General features: G+C 37.6%; 1 protein-coding gene across 1 annotated transcript; it reads left to right on the top strand.

Moving 5' to 3' along the window:
* Positions 1-464: 464 nt before the first annotated feature.
* LOC131440681 (uncharacterized) lies at positions 465-15,155 on the top strand. Its single transcript, XM_058612175.1, has 2 exons — positions 465-674; positions 14,378-15,155. The coding sequence occupies exons 1-2, from the start codon at positions 486-488 to the stop codon at positions 14,933-14,935; spliced, it is 747 nt and encodes a 248-aa protein (XP_058468158.1). The 5' UTR covers positions 465-485; the 3' UTR covers positions 14,936-15,155.
* The last annotated feature ends 12,041 nt before the right edge of the window (positions 15,156-27,196 follow it).

Below are 27,196 nucleotides of genomic sequence, written 5' to 3'. Positions count from 1 at the left end.
TTAGAACAGATCATAAAGAATGCGTTACCAGTGATTAAAGCCAGCTAACTTGATCATGATTTGCAAAACTCTATCACTATACAATATTTGTAACTTTTACCGCATAATGATACACGCAATGGAAATGAGGTAAACAGTCAGGAAACCGTTGGGATAGGAGAAATCGATTCATAGTCCACATTCTTCCACAACGGATCTCTGAATATCTCAACAAGAAAAAAAAATAATTGAAAAGAAGCGAAATTCGATGGTAACTTCCAAGAAGAAAAAGCAGATAAAAAAAACAGCTTCGCAAACCGGGTAGTGCAAGCAGCAGGTTTTTTCTATTGATCACACCACTCACATTTTCGCGCAACCCTATTCAAACGCGCAGGGTATAATACAATCTTCTTAGTATTAAAACTCACAAACTTTATCCTACTTCAAATAGGCTCTTATACATACATTACCATTTCTCAGGTGTGTTCAACATAGTTGTAGTTTCTATGTTCATCATAGCACTAGAATCGACGCAATCTGTGATGGGTACAGCGTACTGGTACAATCCCTGCCGTCATAACACCAACAAAATTCCATCTTTCACTGGATACCCGATAACAAAGGACGATATGACCAGAATGAAGGAACAGCTGAATACGTCGTTGGGATCCGTGCAGGAATCAGTGAGAAATTTTGTAAGTATTACTATTATATAATTGAAATCTCACAAATGTATGTATATATATATATATATATATATATATATATATATATATATATATATATATATATATATATATATATATATATATATATATATATATATATATATATATATATATATATATATATATATATATATATATATATATATATATATATATATATATATATATATATATATATACACAGGGTCCGGCATGTAACTTTCCGATTTCAAAATTTTTTTTCATATTAAAGTACAATCCTTCCGGTTAATTGTGGAATATAATTTCATTCAAATGGCTGCCTTGCAGTACGCCATATGGTCGTTTTTAGTACATTTTCGATTGTATGCAGCTTTATTTCAGCTATGGCTGCACGAATGTTGTCCTTCAAGGCTTTAATTGTCTCTGGCTTGTCCCATAACACTTATCTTTGACAGCCCCCCAAAGATAATAGTCTAACGGCGTCAAATTACAGCTCCGAGACGGCCAAACGACATCCGAATTTCGACTGATTATTCGATCTTCGAAGACTGTGCGCAAAAGATCGATCGTAGCGTTGGTTGTATGGCACAGAGCGCCGTCTTGTTGGAACCAAATGGTATCAAAGTCTTCCTCTTCAAGTAACGGGAAGAACCAATCGCTAATCATGGCGCGGTAGCGCTCGCCATTGGCCGTGGCGGCGATCCTGCCTCATTTTCTAAGAAAAATGGTTCAATGATGCCACCAGACCAAAATCCGCACCAAACCGTCACTCTCTGAGGATTCATCGGCTTCACCACGTGCGGGTTTTCCTTCCCCAGATGCGACAATTTTGCTTATTAACATACCCGCCGAGATGAAAATGTGCCGCATCCGAGAAGATGATTGTTTGGCATATATCGGTGTCTTCTTCAAGCTGATCGCAAGACCAGTTGGCACTATTTTCACGCGTTCCTCAAGCGTATACACAACCATTTTCGTTCAGCGGAAAGATAAAACTAAGTTTCTGTCAAATCAGAAGTGACATTAGGGTTACTAATGTCGAAATAACCGCTAGTTAAAAAAAAAGTTAGATGGCGGACCTTATATATATATATATATATATATATATATATATATATATATATATATATATATATATATATATATATATATATATATATATATATATATATATATATATATATATATATATATATATATATATATATATATATATATATATATATATATATATATATATGAGTTAAATTTGATTGGTTGATTTCGAACTTTTTAAAAAAATACAAACTCGTGTTACTTCGACAAGACCTCAGAACTTAATGACTGTCGTTCGTTTTATTTCGCATAATTGAACCTAACTTCTAGAATCTAACTGCTGACCAAGCTACTCGTGACCGGGTGTCGCTGATGTTGTAGTCGTCCGGTGTTGCTGATCGGGTTATTATCGACTGCGTTCAAAACCGCTTGCAAGGCAGATTCCGAATTGTACATGCATTTAGGTTGTGTTGAATTCCGTTCGGTTAACTCGTCCCTCCTTAAGATATCAAACCGTCCCGGTTTGTTGCTAGGTGGCTCCTTTATGGTACTTTGTTGAACTAGAGTTGCTGATGTTTGAGTTTTTACTTGTTCCTTATGGTCAATGGTTAATCCTTCGGGATTTTGGTTTTTTGGTTTGAAGACCATTATTTTCTGGAGAGATTTCTTCTTCATAGTTAGCATAACTATTACTTCGAACATGATGCAAACGCTGGACAAGGTTAGTGAAGTGTATGTTTGTGCTTCTTGCTTAGAAGTAAAATCCTCTAGAAAGTGTCTATTTTTGATGTGTAGTTCTTCGAGTTTAATGATGGGCTCGAAGTGGATCTATTTTATGGTTAGCCCGTCCAGAGGCAATACGATTGGTGATTCGGTTATGGTTAATTCGGTATTTTCGAATTTAGAGCCATTGATGGCAACGGAACAGTTATGATACTCAATCAGGAATGTTCCAGTTAGTTTTCGGGTTGATAATCCACATGTTGTCTGGAGGTTTGTTGCTGTTATGTTTTTTAAGATGATGTGGTTTCTTGAGATTGATTTTATTTCGGTTGGTTTAGTAACGTCGGTGAATGTACAATTAGCGGAGCAGCCTTGAAGTACTTTTGAAAAGCAGGTATCTCCTGTTACATCTAGTAGGTTGTCCGGTGAACACATGTTGTTGGTTAGTACTTGACGGCATTTCCTGATGATGAAGTACGTAGTTGATTCCTTCTGCATGGCTAAAGTCGGCGGTAGCTTGATGACTTTATTACCTACTACTAATGGTTCTAAAATGAAGTTATTATACATTGAATTTTCTATAAATGGGCTTGATACAATGAATATGATTTTGGTTTTGTTATAATATGCTGATAGTTCTAAATAATCGTAAGTTTCCTCTTCGTTAGATAAGAATATTCCCCTTTCTTATAATTTCATAGTGGCGAATTCAATTTCTTTTGTAGAGAGGTAAACATATCCATAACATATGATTTTTAGTTTGGCAAATTTGACGGCTTCGGCTATGTCTTCTAGATGAGTTTTAAGTTGATCAAGATTGAAATTAATTCTTAAGGTTTCTTGGATAAGTATAAAGTTTTTCTTAACTTCATTTTCGTAACGTGCTACGATAATATTTCTTTTTGTTTGATTGAGTTGGCTGTCTAATTCGAGAATTATTTTATTGATCCTATTCTGTAGTTGTATATTTGCCGTTGCTCATTATTTTCGTTAATCAGTATTTTGTTACTAACTTGAAGGTTTTGGATGATCTGTGATATTTCAATAAGGTCGTTGTTGTCTAGATTACCCGTTATTCCCTTTATACCTGTGCCCACAAAATTTAGTAGTCCACATTTGGTTCTAATTTTTGGATAAAGGCTTTCATAAATCTGTACTAGACTGCTAAATTTTGAGTGTAAGGTAATCGTCATTGTGCTGAAATTCCCAAAGTTTTCGAGTCCTTTGATGTTGGTGAGAAGTTTCCTGAAAATGGGTTCGTACCTTTCGAGGTCAATTATGTGAAAGAGTTGATGTTCTCCCAGTTTCAAGAAGCTTCTTCCGTCTTGTAAGGTGAGGAGTCCGGGATTTTTGTCCAGGTTGGTGATGCGGATGGGTTGGGAACTTGTGGTTGGTGGGGCGTGAATAAAGTACAGGGTGAGGATAAGGATTGCTTGGTTTGGATTCATCTGAAATTAAAAGAACGGGTATATTATTTGTTAGATTTCTTGTGATGGCCGTGTGGTTTACGCTTCTCCTGTGGGGAAGAGAAATTTACAGTTAATATATGCATTTCATATTTTCTTTGTGTAATCTACGATTCGAGTCATCGATGAAAGTTTTAATTCTATCTTCATTGACTCGTACCTTAGAGTACTTCTCATCGGTTTTATTTCTAACACCTTGTTTTCTTACATAAACCTGCTGATTGGTTTCGAAAGTTGGTTGTTCTTCTCGCCGGTTATTTAGTTGGTTGTAGTCTTTCTGTTGGGTCTTCTGAAATGGAAGAATAACCTCGTCATACAGTTTACTTCTTTTGGCTATTATTTCTTCCATGTTCAGTAGTCTTTCCTCGTTATCTCGGATTGCGTAAAAGATTTCGCGGGGTTTTAATTTTGTGGCCGAATGTATAGTTTCGTTATACAGCGTGCATGAAAATCTGTAGATTTCTTTGGGTGACAGATCTTCATGTCTTCTATTAACACATCTGAAAATTTCTGAGAGGGTAGAGTGGAATCGTTAGACGATTCCATTTGTTTTGCTATGGTTCACTGGTGTGAAGTGTATTTGAATATCGAGGTCGTTTAGTAGGCCTCGAATTTCTGCTGATTTAATGGCCGGTTCATTGTCACTAATTATGAGATTTGGTTTGCCGTAAAGGCTAAAAATTTTGAGGATAGCTTTCCTGATGTCTTGTATGCTTCGAGATTTAATAGGAATTATAATGCCGAATCTAGAGAATTTGTCAACTACTGTCAAAAATATGTCCAGTTGAGATATGAAGATGTCCGTATGAATGATTTCAAATGGTCTTTTTGGAACAGGTGTTTAGTGGATAGTTATTTTGTATGGGTGTCGGTCGTATTTATTCTTGTTGCAAGTTTCGCATACTTTGATATATTTGCGGATCTTCTGTTTCATTTTTGGGAAATAGAAGTTCCGTGATAGTATCATATTGTTCTCCCAGATTCCTCTGTGGGCTGAATTGTGTGTTTGTTCGATTTTTTCATTCTGTTCTTCCAATGTTTTTAGGTCTGTCAGGGGAGTTTGCGAAATGGTTTACCGAGGGTTTTGTTTTGGCTAAAGTAGTTCTTATAGACAATTTGGATCGTAGGTATGATTCGTTCTGGACAGAGGATGCAATTTAGCTTCCGAATATCCATATATTCTTTAAAAATTCTCAAAATGGTTGGTACCCCGAAGTCTTAGTTATGGTTCTTCTGAAAACTCGGGGAAAAACCTCCTCTAGTATATCGCATTCAGGTACACCAATTTTAAACACAATTTGGTTGGAAAAACAGTTGATTGGTTTCAGTGTCATTCTAACAAATTCGCTGTCGTCTGTGTCGGCTGAATGCATGGTGGCTTCATCGGAGTTGCTTTCGTCGTTGATTTCTTCATCTGTTTCGTTTGCATTTATCTCTGTAGGGAGTCTTGATAATGCATCGGCCACAACATTTTGTTTACCTGGGCGATAGCGAATGTCATAGTCATATTCTTCTAGTTGAAGCCTCCATCGAATCAGTTTGCTACTTGGGTGTTTTAGATTAAGTCCGTAGGTTAAAGGTTGGTGATCTGTATAAAGTACAAACCTTTTGCCAAACAAATATGGGCGGAAATACTTGCAGGCCCAAACGATGGCTAGCAGTTCTTTCTCAATTGCAGACAGGTTTTCCTCAGACTTGGTCAGAGTCCTTGATGCGTAGGCAACTGGCCTATCGCTGCCAATTTGTCCTAGTGAGAGGACAGCACCTATTGCATGATTCGATGCGTCTGTGGTGAGTATAAACTGTTTGTCAAAGTCTGGGTATTGTAGAATTGTGCTGCTTGTTAGAATTTGTTTGCAATTTTCAAATGCTTCTAAGAATTCTTTGGAGTGAGTTACTATCTCGCCCTTCCTGAGTGATTTTGTTAGGGGTTTTGCAATCTTCGCAAAATCACGTATAAATTTCCGGTAGTAGCCTAATACACCGAGGAATCCTCTTAGTTCTTTTTCGTTATTGGGAATTGGCCAGTTCTGAATAGCTTCAATTTTGCTTGGGTTAGGTTTTACTCCATCTGGTGTGACGACGTGTCCTAAGAACGCTGCTTCTTTTTGTAAAAATTCGCTCTTATCGAGTTGGATTTTCATGTTGAATTTCTTAAGGCTTTCAAATATTTTAGTTAAATTTTCGATGTGTTCCTGTAAGCTTGTAGAGAACACGATGATGTCGTCCATATAGACGAGACATCTAATGCCTATGTGTTCTCTTAAAATATTATCCATCACACGTTGAAAGGTGGATGGTGCGTTTCTGAGCCCGAATGGCATTCTAAGGAATTCGTAGTGCCCATGTTCTACGCTAAATGCTGTTTTAGGAATATCTTCGGGGTGAACTTCTATCTGGTGGAAGCCCGATGCGAGATCTAATGTAGTGAAATATGAGCATCGACCTAGCTTGTCGAGTATATCGCTAATGTTTGGAATAGGGTAGCTATCCGCGATTATGAGCTATCTATAATCAATGACTAATCTCCATTTTTGTTGGCCGGATGCATCTAATTTTTTTGGTACCACCCATACTGGTGAGGACCATGGACTATCTGAGGGTCTAATAATGCCTTGGGACAGCATTTTTTCGATTTGAGTTTGAACTTCTTTTTTGTGGCAAAAGGGGTACCGGTATGATTTTGAATGGACAGGGAGATCGTCCTTCGTTTTAATACGATGTTTAATCGAACGCAATTAAGAAGCTAAGATTTTGGTTCTCCAGGTGGAATATAGCTTTAAATTTTCTGATGAGATCGGTTATTTTTTCTTTTTCTTCTACATTGAGATGGTTTAGTCTTAATTGGTCATAAAGTTTTGGGTTGAATGGGATCTCGTTTTTCTTAGGTGTGTCAATGTTTGTAATTTCAAAATTGTTAATGTCGGTAAATATCACGCGGTTCGGGCTGATCCTTGTTTCGACGTTGCTTTGGTTTTGCACCAGTACGAATGTTTTGTTGGATTTTGCTGTGTACAATCCGGGTAATACAACAACTTCGTTGGTCAAAGGGAGTGGGTGTTCAACATAAAACTCTCCGTCTTCTACTGGTGTAGGAAGTTTCGTTATAAGTTGTTCGTTAGCGTTAAGCTTTAATGAGTAAGAATCAGGGTATTTTCGAAGCGTTTTAAGTTTACCATATGGGAATTGTAGTTCGTTGGATTCGGTGATGATATTGACCTTGAGTTGTTGCAAGGACTCGTAGCCTATTAAGCCATCGAAAAATGGGTGAAATTCAAATACATAAAATGTAAGTTTTGTCGTGAATACGACTTGCTTTACTATGGGGTGCCTTTTCAAAATTTACCCTCTGAGAGAGTGATAAGTTTTTGATCGTGAATATCTCTTGTTGTATCTAACGAATCAACATAATTTTTGCTACACGCCATTGGAAATATGATCACAATTTTATGATTTTTTTTTTTTTTTTTTTTTAAATAACTATTTATTGGAATATGAGTTAAAATTAGATTATTAAGATTTAAATTGGGTGTTCAGCCACAAGTGGTGACTTTTCAGCCCTGTTATATATATATATCTATATATATATATATATATATATATATATATATATATATATATATATATATATATATATATATATATATATATATATATATATATATATATATATATATATATATATATATATATATATATATATATATATATATATATATATATATATATATATATATGATTTGGTTATTACCATGAAGACATCATTTGCTTCTGCAATTCTGAGATTTTTGTGTAGGGAAAATTCTAAACCTACTTGTATTGTGTAATGGGGAAAAGGAACTTATATACTAACTTACTAACTAATACAGAGAGCGAATCGATTCAATTGAAGATTGCATCGATTTTTGTCGGAATTTGCTTATAATATTATGTGACATTACATCTAATGGTTCTATATTTGTGAGTCTGTGTAACTCATTTGTACTAAACCAGGGAGGACGCTTCAAAATCATTTTCAGAATTTTATTCTGAATCCTTTGAAGCGTTTTCTTCCTGGTGGAACAACAGCTTGACCAAATTGGTACCGCATAAAGCATGGCTGGTCTGAAAATTTGTTTATAAATTAACAATTTGTTTTTTAGACAGAGCTTAGAATTTCTGTTTATAAGAGGATATAAACATTTAATATATTTATTACACTTTGCCTGGATTCCTTCAATGTGATCCTTGAAAGTGAGTTTTTTGTCATACGTTAAACCTAAGTATTTAGCTTGATCAGACCATGTCAATTCCAAACCATTCAATTTTAGAATGTGATTATTGTTTGGTTTAAGAAAAGAAGCTCTTGGCTTATGAGGAAAGATAATTAATTGCGTTTTTGCTGCATTTGGTTTAATTTTCCATTTTGACAGATAATCACTGAAAATATTTAAACTTCTTTGTAGGCGACTGCAGATCACTCTTAGATTTCTACCTGTGGCTAACAGACTTGTGTCGTCACAGAATAGCGATTACAATTTTATGATAAAATTATCAGTTGTGTGACATAATCTCAAATAGTTCAAAATAAAACTTTTCTGAAATGTTTGGTATAAACGAGTATCAAAGGGGATAATCCATAAGGCGCGTTTGCCTTGCTCGTATTTTTAAAGCTCATAGCTTAGTGATCTGTGAAAGGATTTATATAATTTAATAACCAATAGAATCGAAATTTTTCAACTTAAACGTGTATAGCAAAAGCATTGAAGTATTTCAGTAGTAAACTATTGAAAAACCTGTCTCATTTGACCCATGTCAACACCAGCCAATCAGAATGCGTTCTGAAGAAGAGAACAAAATATCTGCTGCTGTACAACAAATCGTTCGAGAAAAATGTTCCGAAAAGTGTTGAATATCGTATTGAGTTCCACAATTTGGTCCTTTTGAAAGACAGGAATGAATCTCATACAGCATCCTGATAGTTTCTTTCAATGAAATGCAAATCCGAAATGAAATACTCGACATTAAAATTCTGTATGCGACTATTTTTATAGCCGTTAGGACCGCCCATTAGTGAAAAAGCTACAAACGAAATCACGTAAAAACAAAGCTCTTAACAAAAATTGGATCAGTTTGGATTCTATCGCCACTGCGAGCAAATGTATTTTGTGTCGTTTGCAAAGCTAGTTTCGTCTCCGACAAGAGCGATTACGTCACAGCTGCCAGTCATTTGCATTAATGAAAAAACAACGATGGAGAGCATTACACAAAATAAGCCGTTTTAATGGCTCAAAAATTTTCTAAAGAACTATTAGGATTTGTTGTTCGCAAATCGAAGGTAAATATCCTCAGTTTAGTCCATTCTAGAACAGTTTGGTTAGATTTGTGCACTTTTCGCTGTGTGAAATTCACAGTAATCGAGATCAAGTAAAGCCTTCTTTGTTTTTGCGAAAAATGTTCCAGAGTTTAATGTCGTAGAGAATTACGCAATTTGACCCTTCTGAATGCTAGAAACGAATCCCTATAGCATATTGATAGTTTCGTTCAATAAATTAGGCCTATTGTATCATGGATCAACCCAGCCAATTAATGTTTTTTTATTGGAAGATTATAATCGGTTGTAAACGCTACACCTACACCAACCATATCAGTATCGCACCCACGTACAACAGTTCAGCCTGAAATTAGATGATGGAAGTCAGCGGCATCCATCGGAATTAGAATTCAACTCATCACTCTCCATCACAAACGCTTTAATAAAAGGTTCTTTTCAGAGCCACCATTATTTTATTATAAAGAACTATACTGGTTATTTCATAATATTTGTGTTTCAGAATGTTAAATGTAACTAATCTGTACTTTAGTTTAGGTGCATCGTTTCAAATTCTACATACAATTCCATACAATTGATCAACTAATTGATATTCGGAAGTGTTAAGGAACATGTCAGTTGTTTTCGTATTCACGACATCCAGTTATGTCTCTGACATTACCCACCCGCATTTTTCTCTAAAAAGCACTTAATACATCCGGAACGACTGCGCCAGTTAAATTTGATTGGTTGATTTCGAACTTTTTAAAAAAGTACAAACTCGTGTTACTTAGACAAGACCTCAGAACTTAATGACTGTCGTTCGTTTTATTTCGCATAATTGAACCTAACTTCTAGAATCTAACTGTTGACCAAGCTACTCGTGACCGGGTGTCGCGACTGCGTTCACAACCGCTTGCAAGGCAGATTCCGAATTGTACATGCATTTAGGTTGTGTTGAATTCCGTTCGGTTAACTTATATATATATATATATATATATATATATATATATATATATATATATATATATATATATATATATATATATATATATATATATATATATATATATATAAGTTGAATTACGGATTACGGTTGAACGACGGATCTGGTTTTTGAAAAATTAACTATGCTGTTCAAAGATTTAACTAGAAGTGATTTATTACAATTTAGAATGGGTTTACAGAGGCTCACTTCTCTTTAAATTCTCTGAAAAAGACGCTTCATGTCTGCTGTATGTTGTTGTTGCCGTTGGTGTATTTTATGTTTAATTGTTGCCAGTTGGTGACAAAGTTGAAATAAGTCAACGGTGAGCACGTTTCGTTAAGGTGAAATGTAGCGGAATGCGAAAATCGCGTTTTTGATCAATTATTCAAAAATTAGACCGATTTTTGAAAAACCAAAAACACTTAAGTTTTCGAAATCAAATTTATCATAACTAAGTATTCTTAAAATTTTGAAATTTTGCTTTGGCGAGCCGTAATTGGTTTTTGAAATGTATAAACGGTTACTGTTCCGTTCCACGGGGATGATTTTAGAACTGAAAAGTAGTGTTTGTAGCAGAATTTCACAAAGAATCTGAAAATGCAACTCAAAATTATAAAATATTTGCTAAAACAACCGAAATTTGAAAAAGTTTAGATAAACTTTTCCACATTTTTTTTATTGCTTGCGCGCTGCTGTTTCGTATTGAGGTGGTGTGAGAAATGCACGGTGGGCACGGTGGCATTATATCGTGAGCAAAAATTACATATAAAATAATGACGCGAATTTATGCACCATTGGGTTTTGTGTTGAAATAAAAACTAGTTGATTACAATAAAATGGGTATTGTAAGTAATCGTTTATTTTCTAAGTAACTGTCATTTATAATGCTAATAATGTCCAATTCTGTTGAGTTCAATGCATTGCAAGGTCTTGGTATTACATTTATTGTTGACTATGACCATTTGTTTCAACAAACTTCGCAGACAAGGAGTGGCGGAACCGCATTGGGAGAATACTGAATCCACACCAGGAAAATGTCTGGGTGTGAAAGTCTTGGAATTTCATTCCTTTTGAGAAATTTGGCCTTTCTGTTTTAAAAGACTTCGCAGCCGACTCATAGCATAGTTTCGATTACATGGCTAGTGCTACGATCCTATTGACACAACAGAAATAATACTTTCAAGATGATGATGAAAGTCAATTAGAATGGAATATATTGGCTTTGAATGTATTCGATAAGTAAATTCGACCGCGCTCTATCATGCGAGTTAAGTAAATACTTTTACGTAAATTCTACCTCATCGGCGGGAAGGGCCTGGTGAACGACTGGCAAAGATATCGAAAATACTTGAATGTTATCTCGTCTTCAATCGTTCTTTTGAAGGAGAATCCATGCTTGCTACTAAACTCAGACATATACATGGTTATCAAGTTGGTCAATACATATACATATAGCCTCATGTTAGTCATTCATAATTACTCATGATTTATAGCTCTAGTGTAAGAGTAATCACTAACAATAACGATTGAATTAGCATATATTTAAAGTGTGAAGGATTCAAAAATCCATTACGTCCAGTCTTTTTTACAAGCCAATATAACGAGAGGTAAACCCACTGCGCTCAATCATTGAAAAAAGTTCTTGTTTCTATGTGTCCGTTTTTCTTGGTATGCTTTGTGCGACGGTTCGTTCAACTGAAGCGGATAAAATTTTGCGCGCATTTTATGACGCTACATTTCACCTTAACTTCTCCTTTCTCAAGTTCGGTACGTCCCGGGCCGATACTGTTTGGTGTTTCCGAATTTGGTTGTGGTTGTTGTTTGTCTTTGTTGAATAGCTTACTCTGTCTAATAAGCTTTATCACACAGATGAGTGATGTTAACCCTTAAATGATACTAAATATGAACGGTTCCATATGCATTAGGTATTTTGTTGAATGTATAGCTTAGCTTGTAGATAAGGAGTGTATCGATAAGTAGTTAGAAACATTCAAACAGTTATTACTCTGAAATGGCTTAATTTTTGTAGCGTGTTTTGCGGTGACAAGTTTGTTTACATGTCAATAACAGCTGCGCAATCGATTGGTTTCGGTACGGTTTTTCGTTTCAATGATGAGTCGAATTGATCCGGAAATCCGCAAGAAAATTCTGCGCACTTGGTGCTCAGAAAGAAATTCCAAAACGGGTGGAAGTGCACCACACCAGTGTCAACAATATTATAGAGAAGTTCGGTAAGACCCTTTTCATGAAGGATTTGCCCCGATCCGGTAGGAAAACGGGTCCCGGCCAGGCCAGCCGGGACTTAAAAGTAATTGAGTACATCAGGAAAAACCCATCGGCGTTGACACGGGATTTGGCCAAGCAGTTCAACACCAGCATCGGGATGCTTCAACGGATCAAAGTTCGGAACTCCCTGAAAACGCACATGAATCAGAAGGCGCCGAAAAAGTCTCTGGTACAGCAAGTTCAGGCCAAAACAAGAGCGCGAAAACTGTATAACCGGATTCTACAGAATAAAGACGGATGCATCCTGATCGACGACGAAACCTACACCAAGGAAGACTCTCGAGCGCTGCCCGGACCGCAATATTATACGAAATCGGTGTACCAGGACCTGGACGACGCTGACACCACGGTGGCGATGGAAAAGTTTGGGCAGAAGGTGTTGGTCTGGCAAGCAATTTGTACCTGTGGTTTGCGGTCGTCGATTTTCTTCACGAAGGGCACAATTAACGCCAAGGTGTACGAGGAAGAATGTTTGAAGAAGATAATGCTGCCACTGTACAGGAAGCATAAGGCTCCTCCTCTCTTCTGGCCGGATTTGGCTTTAGCCCACTACGCCAACTCCGTTCTACAGTGGTTTTCAAAAAATAATGTACAATTCGTGGAAAAGGACATCAACCCACCGAACTGCCCGGAACTTCGGCCAATTGAAAGGTATTGGGCAATTGTCTTTCGGAAGGAAGGTACAGAGTCCCAAAACATGCAGGAGTTCAAAAAAAACTGGACAGCTGCCACCAGGAAAGTCACAAAAGTATCTGTGCAGAATTTAATGAAGAATGTCAAGTCCAAAGTGCGAGCGTTTCACAGAAACTAGGATTTTCTTCTATATAATCAGTGAAATGCATAAAAATGTAATTTTTCAACAATATATCGAAAACTGATGTCAAAATATGTTTTTTTTCGCTTTTTTATTCCATTATAAATGTTGCTAGCTACTTTTCGATACACTCCTTATTGTTGCTAGGAAAAACACAATTAGATATTTGATTTTTCTTAGTGGAGTTTGTTTTTTTTTTCAAAAATACGTTTATTTCTTAAGGCAGTTTACATAAGTTTTTCTTCGCCGTAGCATCACTTTTACATAAAATTCTTATCCTAATATAATTCTAAAATAATCACAACGATTTAAATGTATTAAAACATATTCCTCTTATTACTTAAATATCCTCTTAGGTAATTTGTCATTAATTATGAAATCTACTCGGAAATATTATTTGAACCAAACGATTAACTGATTAAATTATAAAAAAGCTATTATTTTTATATATATTGTTTATAATTTCATAAACTATTTCGAGTCACCAAATATGGTCGTGTAACAAGTGTAGTTCTTCACCACACTATGCTACTGTCTCTTTCAGTTAATGCTTGCCGAAAAGAACCAATCAAAGTCAACACTTGTTACACGACCATGCTTGGTGACTCGAATTTAGTGTTCGACCCCCTCAAGTAGAAGGTAAAATAGAATTCATTTCTTTCTTCTGATCATGCCTATATGAGCCTGCCTAGGCTAGCTTTTCCGTTCTAAATTTATAACTAATTTAATCTAGAATACCTATTCGTCTTTTTATTTCATATCTTTCGTCTCTCTCAGTTAATGCTTGCCGAAAAAAACCAATCAAAATAGATATAGTCAATATATTAGAATCTAATGTGTTCTATTTCTCTACGTGTATTACACGGATTCATTTGTTACATTCTGATTTTAGTATTCCACAAAAATTCTGCGTCGATTTTTGTAATAAGATATTGACTGATCTATGAAAAATCTTGTGGATGTACATCAAGCAAAAGATTCGGTTTCTTTCAGCACGTCAGTAAAGACATTGCATCTATGTGTGAATTACAAAAGTATTTTTCAAAATTTCAAAAAGAATATGTATATCATTCATTAATTCCAGAATATTTTTATATATATTTTTAGACGCAGACAATATTTGGAGCAACGATAAAGGATTTTCTTAAAATTTGGTACAATAATGGTATTACACGGGTTCATTGGCTACATTCTGATTTTAGCATTCCACAAAAATTCTCCGTCGATTCATATAATAAGATATTGAAAGATTTATCTATGAAAAATCTTGTGGATATACATCATGCGTTTCACCATCTTATGAAAGATTCGTATCGTAGATATATACGGATTGCAAAAGCGATTGAGCGAATGAAAGAAGATATGCAAGATCCGAAATATGTTGTCCGATATGAACGTGGTCGGCTGGAATTACTGAATCTTATTAGAGAAGAAGTACGGAAAAACCTTAAGCAAGTACTGTGTGAAATTCAGGAGTGTTTGCTTAAAATAGATCATAGTTTTGTTAATCAACTTATGAACGAAGATGAGACAATAGATATAAATTATGACTACAAAGATGAAACCAGCCGACATCTTCGAGATGGTTTGATTTATGGTGATTTGGTAGTCACATTAGAACATATTCTGTACTTCATGAAAGCTTACGAAATTATGGACTCCTAGAAGTTTCTAATGTTGAATCAATCAATATATATTTGGCATAAAAGCCTCGTACAAAAACATTAACCTTCAGCAAACCCGTGAGAGCATAGTGTGTGACATAGATAAGGATCAAGAAATGCATATGTTAATGCTTTAACAATCAAAACAACTAACAAACTACATTTTAAATGCTCGTTGAAAGTTATATCACAGGGTTAATGTGATTTAGTGTTTATGCTAACTGGATTTCGCTGGAATTAATAAATATGTTAACTAAACTTCATTTTTGTTTATATTAGAAAAACATTAAATCAATAATCTAAGTTTTAGTGGTTAACTTTCATATTTAGAAATACACAATTTTCCACAATAAACGAATATTTACTTAAATAATTTCTCAGTTGTTCAAATTGGCATGAACCTGTACAACCCTGTAATTATTTTAAGAGTCCAACATGGTTGAGATGATCGCTTGGTAGATGTTAGCATCCATCAGCACCTTATACATTAAAATTCGTAGAACGCAATGCAGCGATCTCAAATTAAATTCAAAATAAGAAATTTTAATCATTCAAGATATTAAGGTATAGAAGCATTTTTCATTATCGGATATTCACACCTGTGGTAGAATCACAGACTAACAGACAGGACACTCAAATTGGATTTTTTAATCATTTTAACGGTCATTTCGAGTATTCCTTTAGTTGGAACAGTACTTGCGTATGTCATTATGGCGCCAAAATAAGCAAAGCCTTGGCATTACATTCCGTTTGTGGAATTTGGTCTTTCTGTTTCAACAGACTTCTCAGCTGATTCATAGCGTACAGAATCATCGCATGGCTAGTACTACGATCCTACTGACACTAAGAATTCTTCCAGGTCGTGGCTGGAACATACGACAACTGACTTGTAAGACCAGCGTCCTATGCATTGTACCGCCCGCCATGATGGCGCCACGTTACCCTATCAAAAACATCCAGTCTGTCTCTAGACTGTGTTTATTTGTTTAATTTGCCTTGTGCACCGAAATTGCGTGTATTTACACACATCTCATATACAACAAACTTAAAATTTCATGTATCACTTGTCGCAGTGCTAGTGTCTATTCCGTGCACGAAAGTTACTGCACGGATTCAAGAAAAGAGGGAATTACTTAGCTCAGCTCAGAATTTTGTTGTTCTCTCTAAACGCTGAACTAAAGCTAAACGTGACAGCTCTGTGAGAACTTGTATGCACATCTTCAGTAGAGGCTTTAGTGACTTATGCTTATGGTAGTTGAAAGCAAATTACTGTCTCCAGAGATGCCAGATTCACAGATTAATCTGAGTGTCACAGATTCTGAATATGCTGCGTAGATTTAAAAAATGGCACAGAATTACACAGATTTCTGAAACCCTTCACAGTCTGACAATGAGCTCCTAAAAGTCTTCAAATTGCTATAAAAAACTGTGTCCTACAGATCTTTTAAATGTAGCGGGACCTTTTTTACTTAGACTGATTTCTGGTACGAACAGATTTTTCAAAAAGATGACCTGGCATCCTTGGCTGTCTCAGTTTTTTTTTTTTTTTTTTTTCAAATAAAATTTTTATTAGGCTCATTTGCTTTAGCTTAACGTGGCCGATTGTCTTGTTGTTAGGGAGAGAGAAAGGGATGCCGTATTACGGGGCGGCATACTCCCCAGTTAGTAAGGGGACATAGGGAGGGTGGGACCTACACAGTATTGAATTGAAATTTGAATACATCATTGGTTTGTGGCATACATCTTTTAGACACATTTTGCGTTCGATGAATCTTCATGTTTTTCAGCTTGTAGCAATGAAGAGATTATTCTGGATTGGGATGCTTCGTTGGTGTGTTCTGACGTTGATGTGACGTTTTTGGGTAGCTTCCAGCAACTCAGTCAGTTCAAGGCAGGTGCATGCTCCGAAGCATCGTTTACACAGGCCATACTTCCAGCAACGTAAAGAAGAGTGCGGTAGAGCTGTAGACGAGAAAGAGATAGGGAGAGCACTAAATTTGAGCATTGATAGTTTTCAAGAAGTTATAGATGAGAGTCATATAAGGAAGATTTCGAGTTGCCAAGACGTCGCGGACTGGTACGAAGGGTGGTATACCTCGGGCCCGAAGGGAACCTATGAGTTGGGACCTGGCATCACAATACTCGACACATGTCCAAACAACATGTTCGATGTCATGATAACCCTCACCGCAAACGCAGACACCACTCTCAGCGAGCCCCACACGACGGAGATGCGCGCTGAACATATAATGATTAGACATGAGCCTTGACATTACACGAATAAAGTCTCGGCTCACGTCCAACCCCCGGAACCAAGCTTTCGTCGATACCTGTGGGATTATTGAGTGTAACCATCGTCCCAGAGTTCCACTATTCCATGTATTCTGCCAGCTAGCTAGAGTTTTCTGACGACAGCAACTGAAAAATTCATTGAAGCAGATTGGTCTTTCATAGATATCACCTTCTAGTGCGCCCACCTTGGCTAACGAGTCCGCCCTCTCATTGCCCCGTATGGAACAATGTGAGGGGACCCAAACCAAGGTAATCTGGTATGATTTTGCAGATAAAGCACTCAATTGTTCCCGTATTTTCCCCAGGAAATACGGTGAGTGCTTTCCAGGCTTCACTGAACGGAGAGCCTCAATGGAACTGAGACTGTCCGATACAATGAAGTAGTGATCTGTGGGCAGAGTGTCAATGATCTCAAGGGTATACTGAATTGCAGCTAGTTCTGCGACGTAAACTGAAGCTGGATCACTGAGTTTATAGGAAGCGGTGAAATTTACATTGAATATACCGAAGCCAGTGGACCCGTCTAGATATGATCCGTCAGTGTAAAACATTTTATTACAGTCGACTTCTTTAAATTTATTATTAAAAATTTTTGGGATCTCTTGAGGGCGTACAGGATCCGGGATTCCACGAATTTCTTCTTTCATGGATGTGTCGAAGAACACAGTAGAATTAGAAGTATCCACAAAATGAACACGATTGGGAACAAACGAAGAAGGATTTATATTCTGAGCCATGTAGTCAAAATACAAGGACATAAAACGGGTTTGTGAATTAAGCTCGACGAGCTTTTCAAAGTTTTCTATCACCATCGGATTCAAAATGTCGCATCGAATTAGCAGTCGATATGAGAGATCCCAGAACCTGTTTTTCAACGGTAAGACGCCCGCCAGCACTTCAAGACTCATCGTATGGGTTGATTGCATGCAACCCAAGGCAATACGTAAACAACGATACTGAATTCTTTCCAGTTTAATGAAATGAATATTCGTAGCGGAGCGGAAACAGAAACATCCATATTCCATTACTGACAATATCGTCGTTTTGTACAACCTGATCAGGTCTCCTGGGTGAGAGCCCCACCAAGTTCCGGTTATTGTACGAAGGAAATTGATTCTCTGTAGGCATTTTCGTTTCAAATACCTAATGTGACATCCCCAGGTACCTTTGGAATCGAACCAGACCCCGAGATATTTAAATGTGAAAACCTGAGCTATGGTTTCACCCCCTAGTTGAAGCTGTAATTGCGCAGGTTCTCGCTTCCTTGAAAATACAACCAGCTCAGTTTTCTCCGTAGAGAACTCGATACCCATTTGAAAAGCCCATGTCGACAAGTTGTCGAGGGTATCTTGCAATGGTCCTTGGAGATCGGCAGCTTTGGGTCCTATAATAGACACAACACTGTCGTCGGCAAGTTGTCTTAGCGTGCAAGATGTGTTGATACATTCATCAATGTTATTTACGTAAAAGTTGTATGAAAGGGGGCTTAAGCATGAGCCCTGAGGAAGACCCATGTAACTGAATCGCTTTGTCGTCAAATCACCATGCTCAAAATGCATGTGTTTCTCGGACAATAGATTATATTAAAAGTTGTTCAAAACTGGTGAAAGACCATGCTGATGCAACTTCTCAGATAGAACGTTAATGGAAACTGAATCGAATGCCCCCTTGATGTCGAGGAAAACTGATGCCATTTGTTCTTTACGAGCAAATGCCATTTGAATTTCTGTTGAGAGCAACGCTAGACAATCGTTCGTTCCTTTGCCCCTGCGGAACCCAAATTGTGTACCTGAAAGCAATCCATTTGTTTCGACCCAATTGTCTAGACGGAAGAGAATCATTTTCTCCAACAATTTCCGAATACAGGAAAGCATAGCAATCGGCCGATACGAATTGTGATCGGAGGCTGGTTTTCCAGGTTTTTGAATAGTAATAACTCTCACTTCTCTCCATTCGTGTGGGACAATATTACCCTCGAGGAACTTGTTGAATAAATTCAACAAGCGCCTTTTGGCAGAGTCGGGCAGATTTTTCAACAAGTTGAATTTAATTCTGTCTAACCCCGGGGCTCTATTGTTACACGACAAGAGCGCAAGTGAGAACTCTACCATCGAAAACGGTGTTTCGTTTGTATTCAATGTCGCGACGCGGGATATCTTCTGTTCCGGAACAGAATCAGGACATACTTTCTTAGCGAAATCAAATATCCAGCGGTTAGAATATTCCTCGCTTTCGTTGTCGTGATTTCGATTGCGCATGCGACGGGCCGTATTCCAAAGAGTGCTCATTGCTGTTTCTCTCGTTAATCCGTCAACAAACCTTCGCCAGTAACCGCGTTTCTTAGCTTTAATCAGACTTTTCATTTGAAATTCTAACGCCGCGTATTTCCGATAATTATCTGGAGTTCCGTTCCTTCTAAACGAGATGAAGGCTGAAGCTTTTTTCGTTTTCAGCTCTGAGCACTCTTTGTCCCACCATGGGTTGGGAGAACGCATACTAGTTTGCGCGCTAGGTACTCGTTTCGTCTGAGCTTGAATTGCGGTGTCAAGAATCAAGCCAGCCAAAAATGTATACTCTTCCTCCGGAGGAAGCTCCTGTGATGTTTCCAGTTTCTCAGACATCGAGCTCGCGTAACGTTTCCAATCAATGTTTCGTGTGAAATCGTACGAAACATTGATTGTTTCCGATGGTCTTCCACGGTTGGTGATAGAAACTATGATCGGCAAGTGATCGCTACCGTGAGGATCACAGATTACCTTCCACTTGCAATCTAACTGTAGCGAAGTCGAGCAAAGGGATAAATCCAGCGCACTTGGTGGCTGTCTCAGTTGAAACGTGGAACCGATTTTATTGATGGCTAGAGCAAACGGTTATTTTCAAACCAAAGTCATCACAGGCGGCTGATATGACCAAGAATGACATTCGTTCAAATCTAGATCCAACCATGTTTTCTGTTACCAATCTAAAGTTTAAAGATAATGGAGCGGTTGCTGTTAGATGCGTCTCTAGTGAGCACGCCTCAAAGCTTGTGTCAACTTCTAGAGATTTGTTATCGGAAAAGTATGACATTGAAATCCAAAAACCATTGAAGCCTAGGATCAAAATAGTCGGAATATCGGAAAATCTTAACCAAAACCAAATTGAAAAATTAAAAAAAAAAAAAACAAAATACTCTGCCGGACCCGTGTACAATTCAAATCATAAATTTTTACAAACGAGAGCATGTTCGGAATAATCTTACGGCAGTAATTTTCGAATTTGACTGCTGCACTTACAACTACTTGCAGAAGTTGCAGCATGTGTTCATCGGTTGGGACCGTTGCCGAATTTTCGAAGATGTTGATGTTTTTCGTTGCTTCAATTGCTCCGAATACGGCCACAAAGCGTCCACCTTCGGCAAGCCTGTCTGTTGCCCTAAGTGTGCTGAAAACCATGCAGTCAATGATTGCAATTCCAACTTTGAGAAGTGTGTGAACTGTACCAATTCGATTGGAGCGTCGACATCTACCAATGAAGCAACTGGAACTTGCCACACTGTATGGAGCTTGGAGTGCCCGCTCTACCTGAAGCGACTAAAAATGGCCAAATTGAGAATTGACTACTCCTAGCAATCAGATGATACGGTGGACTCACCATGTTCATATACCAGTGCCAACCCTGGTTTCTCAGGTAAAAATCTTACACGAATATGTCACCCCGAAGCTTAGGGATTGATACTTCACTATCGCTGAGAGAGATGTCTCAATTACAAATGTTGCCACGAACCAGCTTTGTCCTTCCAGGAGAATTTGTTGGTACTCCTGAGTGTAACTTAGAAACCAGTGCCAACCCTGGTTTGCCAGGTAAAAATCAAGAGCGTATATGTCTTCCCGAAGCTAGGCTTGATACTGCACACACATTGAATGGAATAATACCGTTTCAGACTACTTTTCAACTTGCTTCTCAACAACATCTCAACAGTATATGGTTGTACTATCAAAACGTCCGTGGCCTGCGCTCTAAAATAAATGCTGCTTTCGTAGCTATATGTGACTGCAATTTGGATATCATTGTGATGACGGAAACTGGACTTGACGATCGAATTCAGTCTATTCAATTATTTGGCAGCTCGTTCAACGTATTCCGCTGCGACCGGAATGAAAACAACAGCCGAAAAAAGAGCTTTGGAGGAGTTTTAATTGCAGTTTCGGATCGCCATATTAGTTCACGCGTAAACGTTACTCATGAGGCAAATTTGGAACAGGTTTGCGTTTCGGTTAGCATTGGGAACCGTAAATTGCTTCTCTGTGCTATATATATTCCTCCTGATATTAGCAGAGATGTTCGTACTATTGAGTCCCATATCGCATCAGTCCAAGAGCTATGCGACACATGTTCTACCGAAGATATGGTTTTGGTCTGCGGAGGTTACAACCAACCACGGTTGATAATAATATTCGTGTTGATAATTTATCTCAGCTATCACCTGCTAGTTCTGCTTCGATTGATGGAATGGATTTCTTAAATCTCAATCAGTTCAATTTACATGCTAACAACCTCGGGCGTGTCCTTGATTTGGTTTTCGGTTCAACTGAACAAAAATTGTGTATTGAGGAATCAACTGCTCCTCTCCTACCGATTGATATCCACCACCCCCCTATTGTTTATTTCGATGCAACCACCCACTGTTGAACCACCTGTAAGAGCCGTAGCTAGTAATGTCCGGTCTCTGAACTACCGAAAGATCGATTTTTCAGCGTTGACAAGTTATTTACTCCATCTTGATTGGCAAACATTGTTTGGACCATCTGATAATGACACAATGACATTTCAATTTTGTAATGTATTACAAGACTGGCTTGCTGCAAATCTTCCCGCTACACGTAGACCGATTTCCCCACCTTGGAGTACACCACTACTGCGTTCTTTGCGCCGAAAACGAAATGCCTGTCAGCGTAAACTTCGCCGTAGACGTTCGACTGTCACTGCTCACGATTTCCATGCCGCTAGCATTGCATATCGGAATCTTAATGCTGCCTTATATAGGTCTTATGTTCTTTGAGTTCAATCTGGGTTGCGATGTAACCCCAAAGGGTTCTGGAACTTCGTTAATTCGAAAAGGAAAACATCTAATGTACCTCCTAATGTCTACCTTGAAGAAGTGACAGCATCTTCTACAGCCACTGCTTGTGAACTGTTTGCAAAACACTTTGCCTCTGTGTTTACTTCCTGTTCTGCATCTGACTCTGAGTTGACCTCAGTATTAACTACTGTGCCGCACAACGTTGCCGATTTAAGCACCTTCCATGTGTCACCTGATATGGTACTTAGCGCTGCCAGAAAGCTTAAAAGCTCATTCTCTCCTGGTCCTGATGGAATTCCTGCTGTTGTTTACCGCCGCTGTGCAGCTGCTTTATCGGTACCATTATCTCAAATCTTCAACCAATCGTTTAATGAGGCAAAGTTTCCCGATATTTGGAAACAATCCTATATGTTTCCTGTGTTTAAAAATGGAGATAGACGGAATGTCCAACAGTATCGTGAAATTACGAATCTTTCGGCAGGAAGTAAAATATTTGAAATCATCGTCAATCAATTTATTCTCCGTCGTATCGCTAGCTACATTTCAACTGATCAGCATGGATTCATACTAGGCCGTTCTGTTGTAACGAATTTACTGCAATTTACGTCAACATGTATCGACCAAATGGAGAATAAATTACAGTTGGATGTTATATATACTGACCTGAAAGCAGCCTTCGATCGTATCGACCATGAAGTTCTTCTTCGCAAATTCAGTCTGCTCGGAGCCACACACAAGCTAACTACTTGGCTACGGTCTTACCTTACCCACAGAATCATTCGTGTAAAACTGGGTTCTTGCTAATCGTCCGCATTTACCAGTGGATCAGGAGTACCACAGGGTAGTAATCTGGGTCCCCTGCTTTTCATACTCTTTTTTAATGATGTAGCTTCCGTTTTGGGTACTGGATGTAAACTAATATTTGCTGACGATCTCAAACTCAATTTAGCAGTGAATTCGACCGAAGACTGCGTTCGATTGCAAACACTATTAAATAGCTTCGTGGATTGGTGTAGAACAAATCAGCTTACCATTAGCATCGCGAAATGCGCCGTAATGACTTTTCATAGGTAGAGCAATCCGATCATCTTCAGTTACAGCATTGATGGTATACCGTTACGTAGAGTTAATGAAATCAGTGATCTTGGCATTATATTGGACCACAAACTGAGCTTTAGCTCCCACATGGCTCATATAACTAAAAAAGCGAATCGACAACTGGGATTCATATCTAAAATATCCCGTGACTTTACGAATCCATATTGCTTAAAATCTCTTTATTGCTCCTTAGTTCGACCAATTCTTGAGTTTTCATCGCCAGTTTGGAATCCGTATCAGTTAACTTGGTGCCTAAAACTAGAAAGAGTTCAGAAAAGATTCATACGATTAGCTCTCAGGAATCTACCTTGGCGTGACCCGCAGAACCTACCGCCATATCAATATCGTTGTCAGCTATTAAATCTTGAATCCTTGGAACGTCGTCGTCGTATCCAACAAACCTTAACAGTTGCGAAAATTCTAAATGGTGAAATTGATGCACCTGAACTACTATCCCGTTTGGATCTTCGAGCCACTAGAAGAACCCCCGATGTGTCGTTATTATCAACGAGGTTTCATCGGACGAGCTATGGATATCACGAACCAGTCTCTTCAATGATACGTACTTTTTCACGAGCAGAGTGTACCTTCGAGTTTGGCGACTCATCAAAAAAAATTGCATCCTCTATACGAAGACTACAATTACTGTGATATTTAAGTATACTATTTATTGGTGTTTGTATGATTAACGTATGATGTTTGTATAGTTATATTTATTAACAACGACAATTTTGTATGTATTATGAGTAAATTTTGGTGTATTGGAAAAGATAGTGGTTTTTATGCCTCTTTGAGAATAGTGCCATTGAAATGTTTTGGTACACTCAAACTGGCTTTTCCCCACTCATATCATTTAGACTGTAATGTCCGATGATAATAAATAAATAAATAAATAAATAAATAAATGACATTATTGACAGAATTGCTCAATGTGCAGCGCGCGGTTTTTTTGTTATAGTATCGGTGATACAAAATAAGTTTATTAAAATAATCCCACCAAAAGAATATCGATATTCATTGTATTGAAAAACACAAGCGAATATCAATTTCTCAATACTTAGTTTTCATTTACAACGAACTGTTACATTTTGCCACGAGACGTCACTGACATATTGTTAAAACTTGTGAATCGTGCCTACATCTCATCTTCCAACGCAATACAAAATCGAACTCATGTTCTGTTACGATAAGGAGTGTATCGAAAAGTAGTTAGCAACATTGATTATTGATTATTGTTATAGCCGAAGTACGTGAAGAAAATCGACGACCGCAAACCACAGGTACAAATTGCTTGCCAGACCAACACCTTCTGCCAAACTTTTCCATCACCACCGTGGTGTCAGCGTCGTCCAGGTCCTGTACACCGATTTCGTATAATATTGCGGTCCGGGCAGCGCTCGAGAGTCTTCCTTGGCGTAGGTTTCTTCGTCGATCAGGATGCATCCGTCTTTATTCTGTAGAATCCGGTTATACAGTTTTCGCGCTCTTGTTTTGGCCTGAACATGCTGTACCAGGGACACCTTCTGATTCTTGTGCGTTTTCAGGGAGTTCCGGCCGGGCTGGCTGGGATCCGTTTTCCTACCGGATCGGGGCAAATCCTTCATGGAAAGGGTCTCGAACTTCTCGACAATATTTTTGACACTGGTGTGGTGCACTTTCACCCGTTTTTTCATTTCGTTGTACGTGACACCACCTTCTGAGCACCAAGTGTGCATAATTTTCTTTCGCGTTTCCGGATCAATTCGACTCATCATTGAAACGATAAACCGTACCGAAAACAATCGATTGCGCAACTGTTATTGACATTTAAATAAACATGTCACCGCAAAACACGCTGCAAAAAACTAACCCATTTCAGAGTAATAACTGTTTGAGTGTTGCTAACTACTTATCGATACACTCCTTATTTACTTTGCTTCTGGCCTGCCGCCACTTAATTTCGGGTGAAAATTACCCACGCAATCAAAAATGCCTAGAAATTCATTTTACATCAGGCCCGATAGTAAACTTTTTAAACATTCCGTGCGAAAAACTAATTAAAAAGTATAAATATTACAGCCATGTATATACCACAAACCAATAATCGGCTCCACATACATGAGAAGTCATTTTTCTGAACAACGTTGAGCAAAATAAATTGTTGCATTCAATAATTGCTAAAAACGTTAAATATATTATCAACGTAATCCCATAATTTATTGCGACGATTCATTTTCAAATATTCTACAAAGCCTGATGAAATCAAGCATCCCTGCAATCAGCTGATCTGTGGTGACAAACGGGGTGAACGTACTAGTGAAAAACTTTAACATAACACAACGGGTGATTATGCAAACAATGGATAACTCTGGCGCTGTAATTGAGGCGACTAATGGGTGAATATTTTTATTTAACAATTAGATTTCTCCACTTATAATTTAGAAAACCTTGTCGCACCTCAAAGCATAACTTAAACAAACAATAATTGACCGATACTCAAAAATACATACAACGATAACCGTTAGCTCTCATCAAAAAAAATTCAAACTCAATAAACCCCTGCTGTTTTCAAGCTTATTGTTATACTCCGATAATACCCATAACATCTTACCTCTAGCATACTTATGTGATGTTCAAACATTACTGTTCGTTCATGATATCCTACACAACACCTCAACTCTCCATAATTTACAGTTTCCAACTTTAACTCACTCTCGAACTACACGTCGTAGTAACAACCTGCTTCGCGTTCGAGCAGTCACAAACATTGGTCAAAGAAGGATTCTTTTTGTTGGTCCAATAAAATATAACGCACTTCCACTTGACATACAAAGAACATCCAGCCGTGCCTTATTTGGGGCTAGACTGAAGTATCATTTTAAGCACAGACTGAGCGAGATATTTAATTAATGTAGTTCCTTAATGTATTAATGTATTCCTTGTTTTACAAACTGTCAACAGTAATTCATTCTTGTATAATTTTTTTTAGTTAGCCTGTATCAGTATGGATCCCTTAAAAAGAAATCAATTCCACTGGGATTCCGCAATATTTATTAAAAATGCTTAATTGCACATCATGAAAATACAAGCATCTCAGCGTATTGTAACGTAAGAGTTTATTTTAGTAGTATTTTGCCAGATTTTTTTTTTTGAGCTGAGACAAGTTTGCGTCCACTACCAGGGTGCTTCACAAATTGAAGCTCTTTGGTGTGGGGGTGTGGTGAGCGAAAAAATAAATAAAATATTTATGTGGCTCAATCTCTTACAAAACCTAGTAAGAAATATTATTGTTTACGACGCGCATTAACTTAAAATATTAACTGCCTTCAACTCTTGCCCGAAGGTAACTTTTTTAAACAACAATGGCTTTGGATTTACTTCTTGTGCAAGAGAAAAACACATTTGAGATCAAACTCAGTCTACCAAATGAAAAATTAAGACAAAAATTTTAATGTAAAGAATGTGCACAATTGTGTCTATTGATTTTGTTAGTGTTTAGTTGTAGGATTGTTATAGAAACTCACAAATCCTCCCAGCCAGTAATAATTAAGCAATTTCTCCATTTGGTAATCAAAACTGCATTAAATCTTTGTTCGAGTAGAATTTTTTGCTCTCACTCTAACTAATGGTTTTCGTATATGACTAATGGAGGTGAGATAAAGGGGGTGATGAGTTATTGTTCATGTGCAGCGCCCTTAGCAAATTTTCCGTCGAATTTGCTAGTATTGTAAAAAAGGTAGGGAGCCGTGAAGGAAAAACAACATTGCTAGCCAGTCGTGAAGGAAAAACTCGTTACCTTTCAGGCAAGCCTTCACGTCAGCGTAAACGCGA

Source organism: Malaya genurostris, chromosome 1 (assembly GCF_030247185.1).
Source record: "Malaya genurostris strain Urasoe2022 chromosome 1, Malgen_1.1, whole genome shotgun sequence".
NCBI classification, from domain to species: domain Eukaryota; kingdom Metazoa; phylum Arthropoda; class Insecta; order Diptera; family Culicidae; genus Malaya; species Malaya genurostris.
Note: the sequence above shows the minus strand (reverse complement) of the source record. Positions and strands in the feature narration are given on the sequence as shown.

What these genes read in the sequence shown, in the direction of transcription:
- LOC131440681 (XM_058612175.1), top strand. Translation starts at nt 486, where the DNA reads ATGTTCATCATAGCACTAGAATCGACGCAATCTGTGATGGGTACAGCG. An exon ending in AGGAATCAGTGAGAAATTTT is followed by an intron (nt 675 to 14,377) that starts GTAAGTATTACT and finishes ATATATTTTTAG; the next exon opens with ACGCAGACAATATTTGGAGC.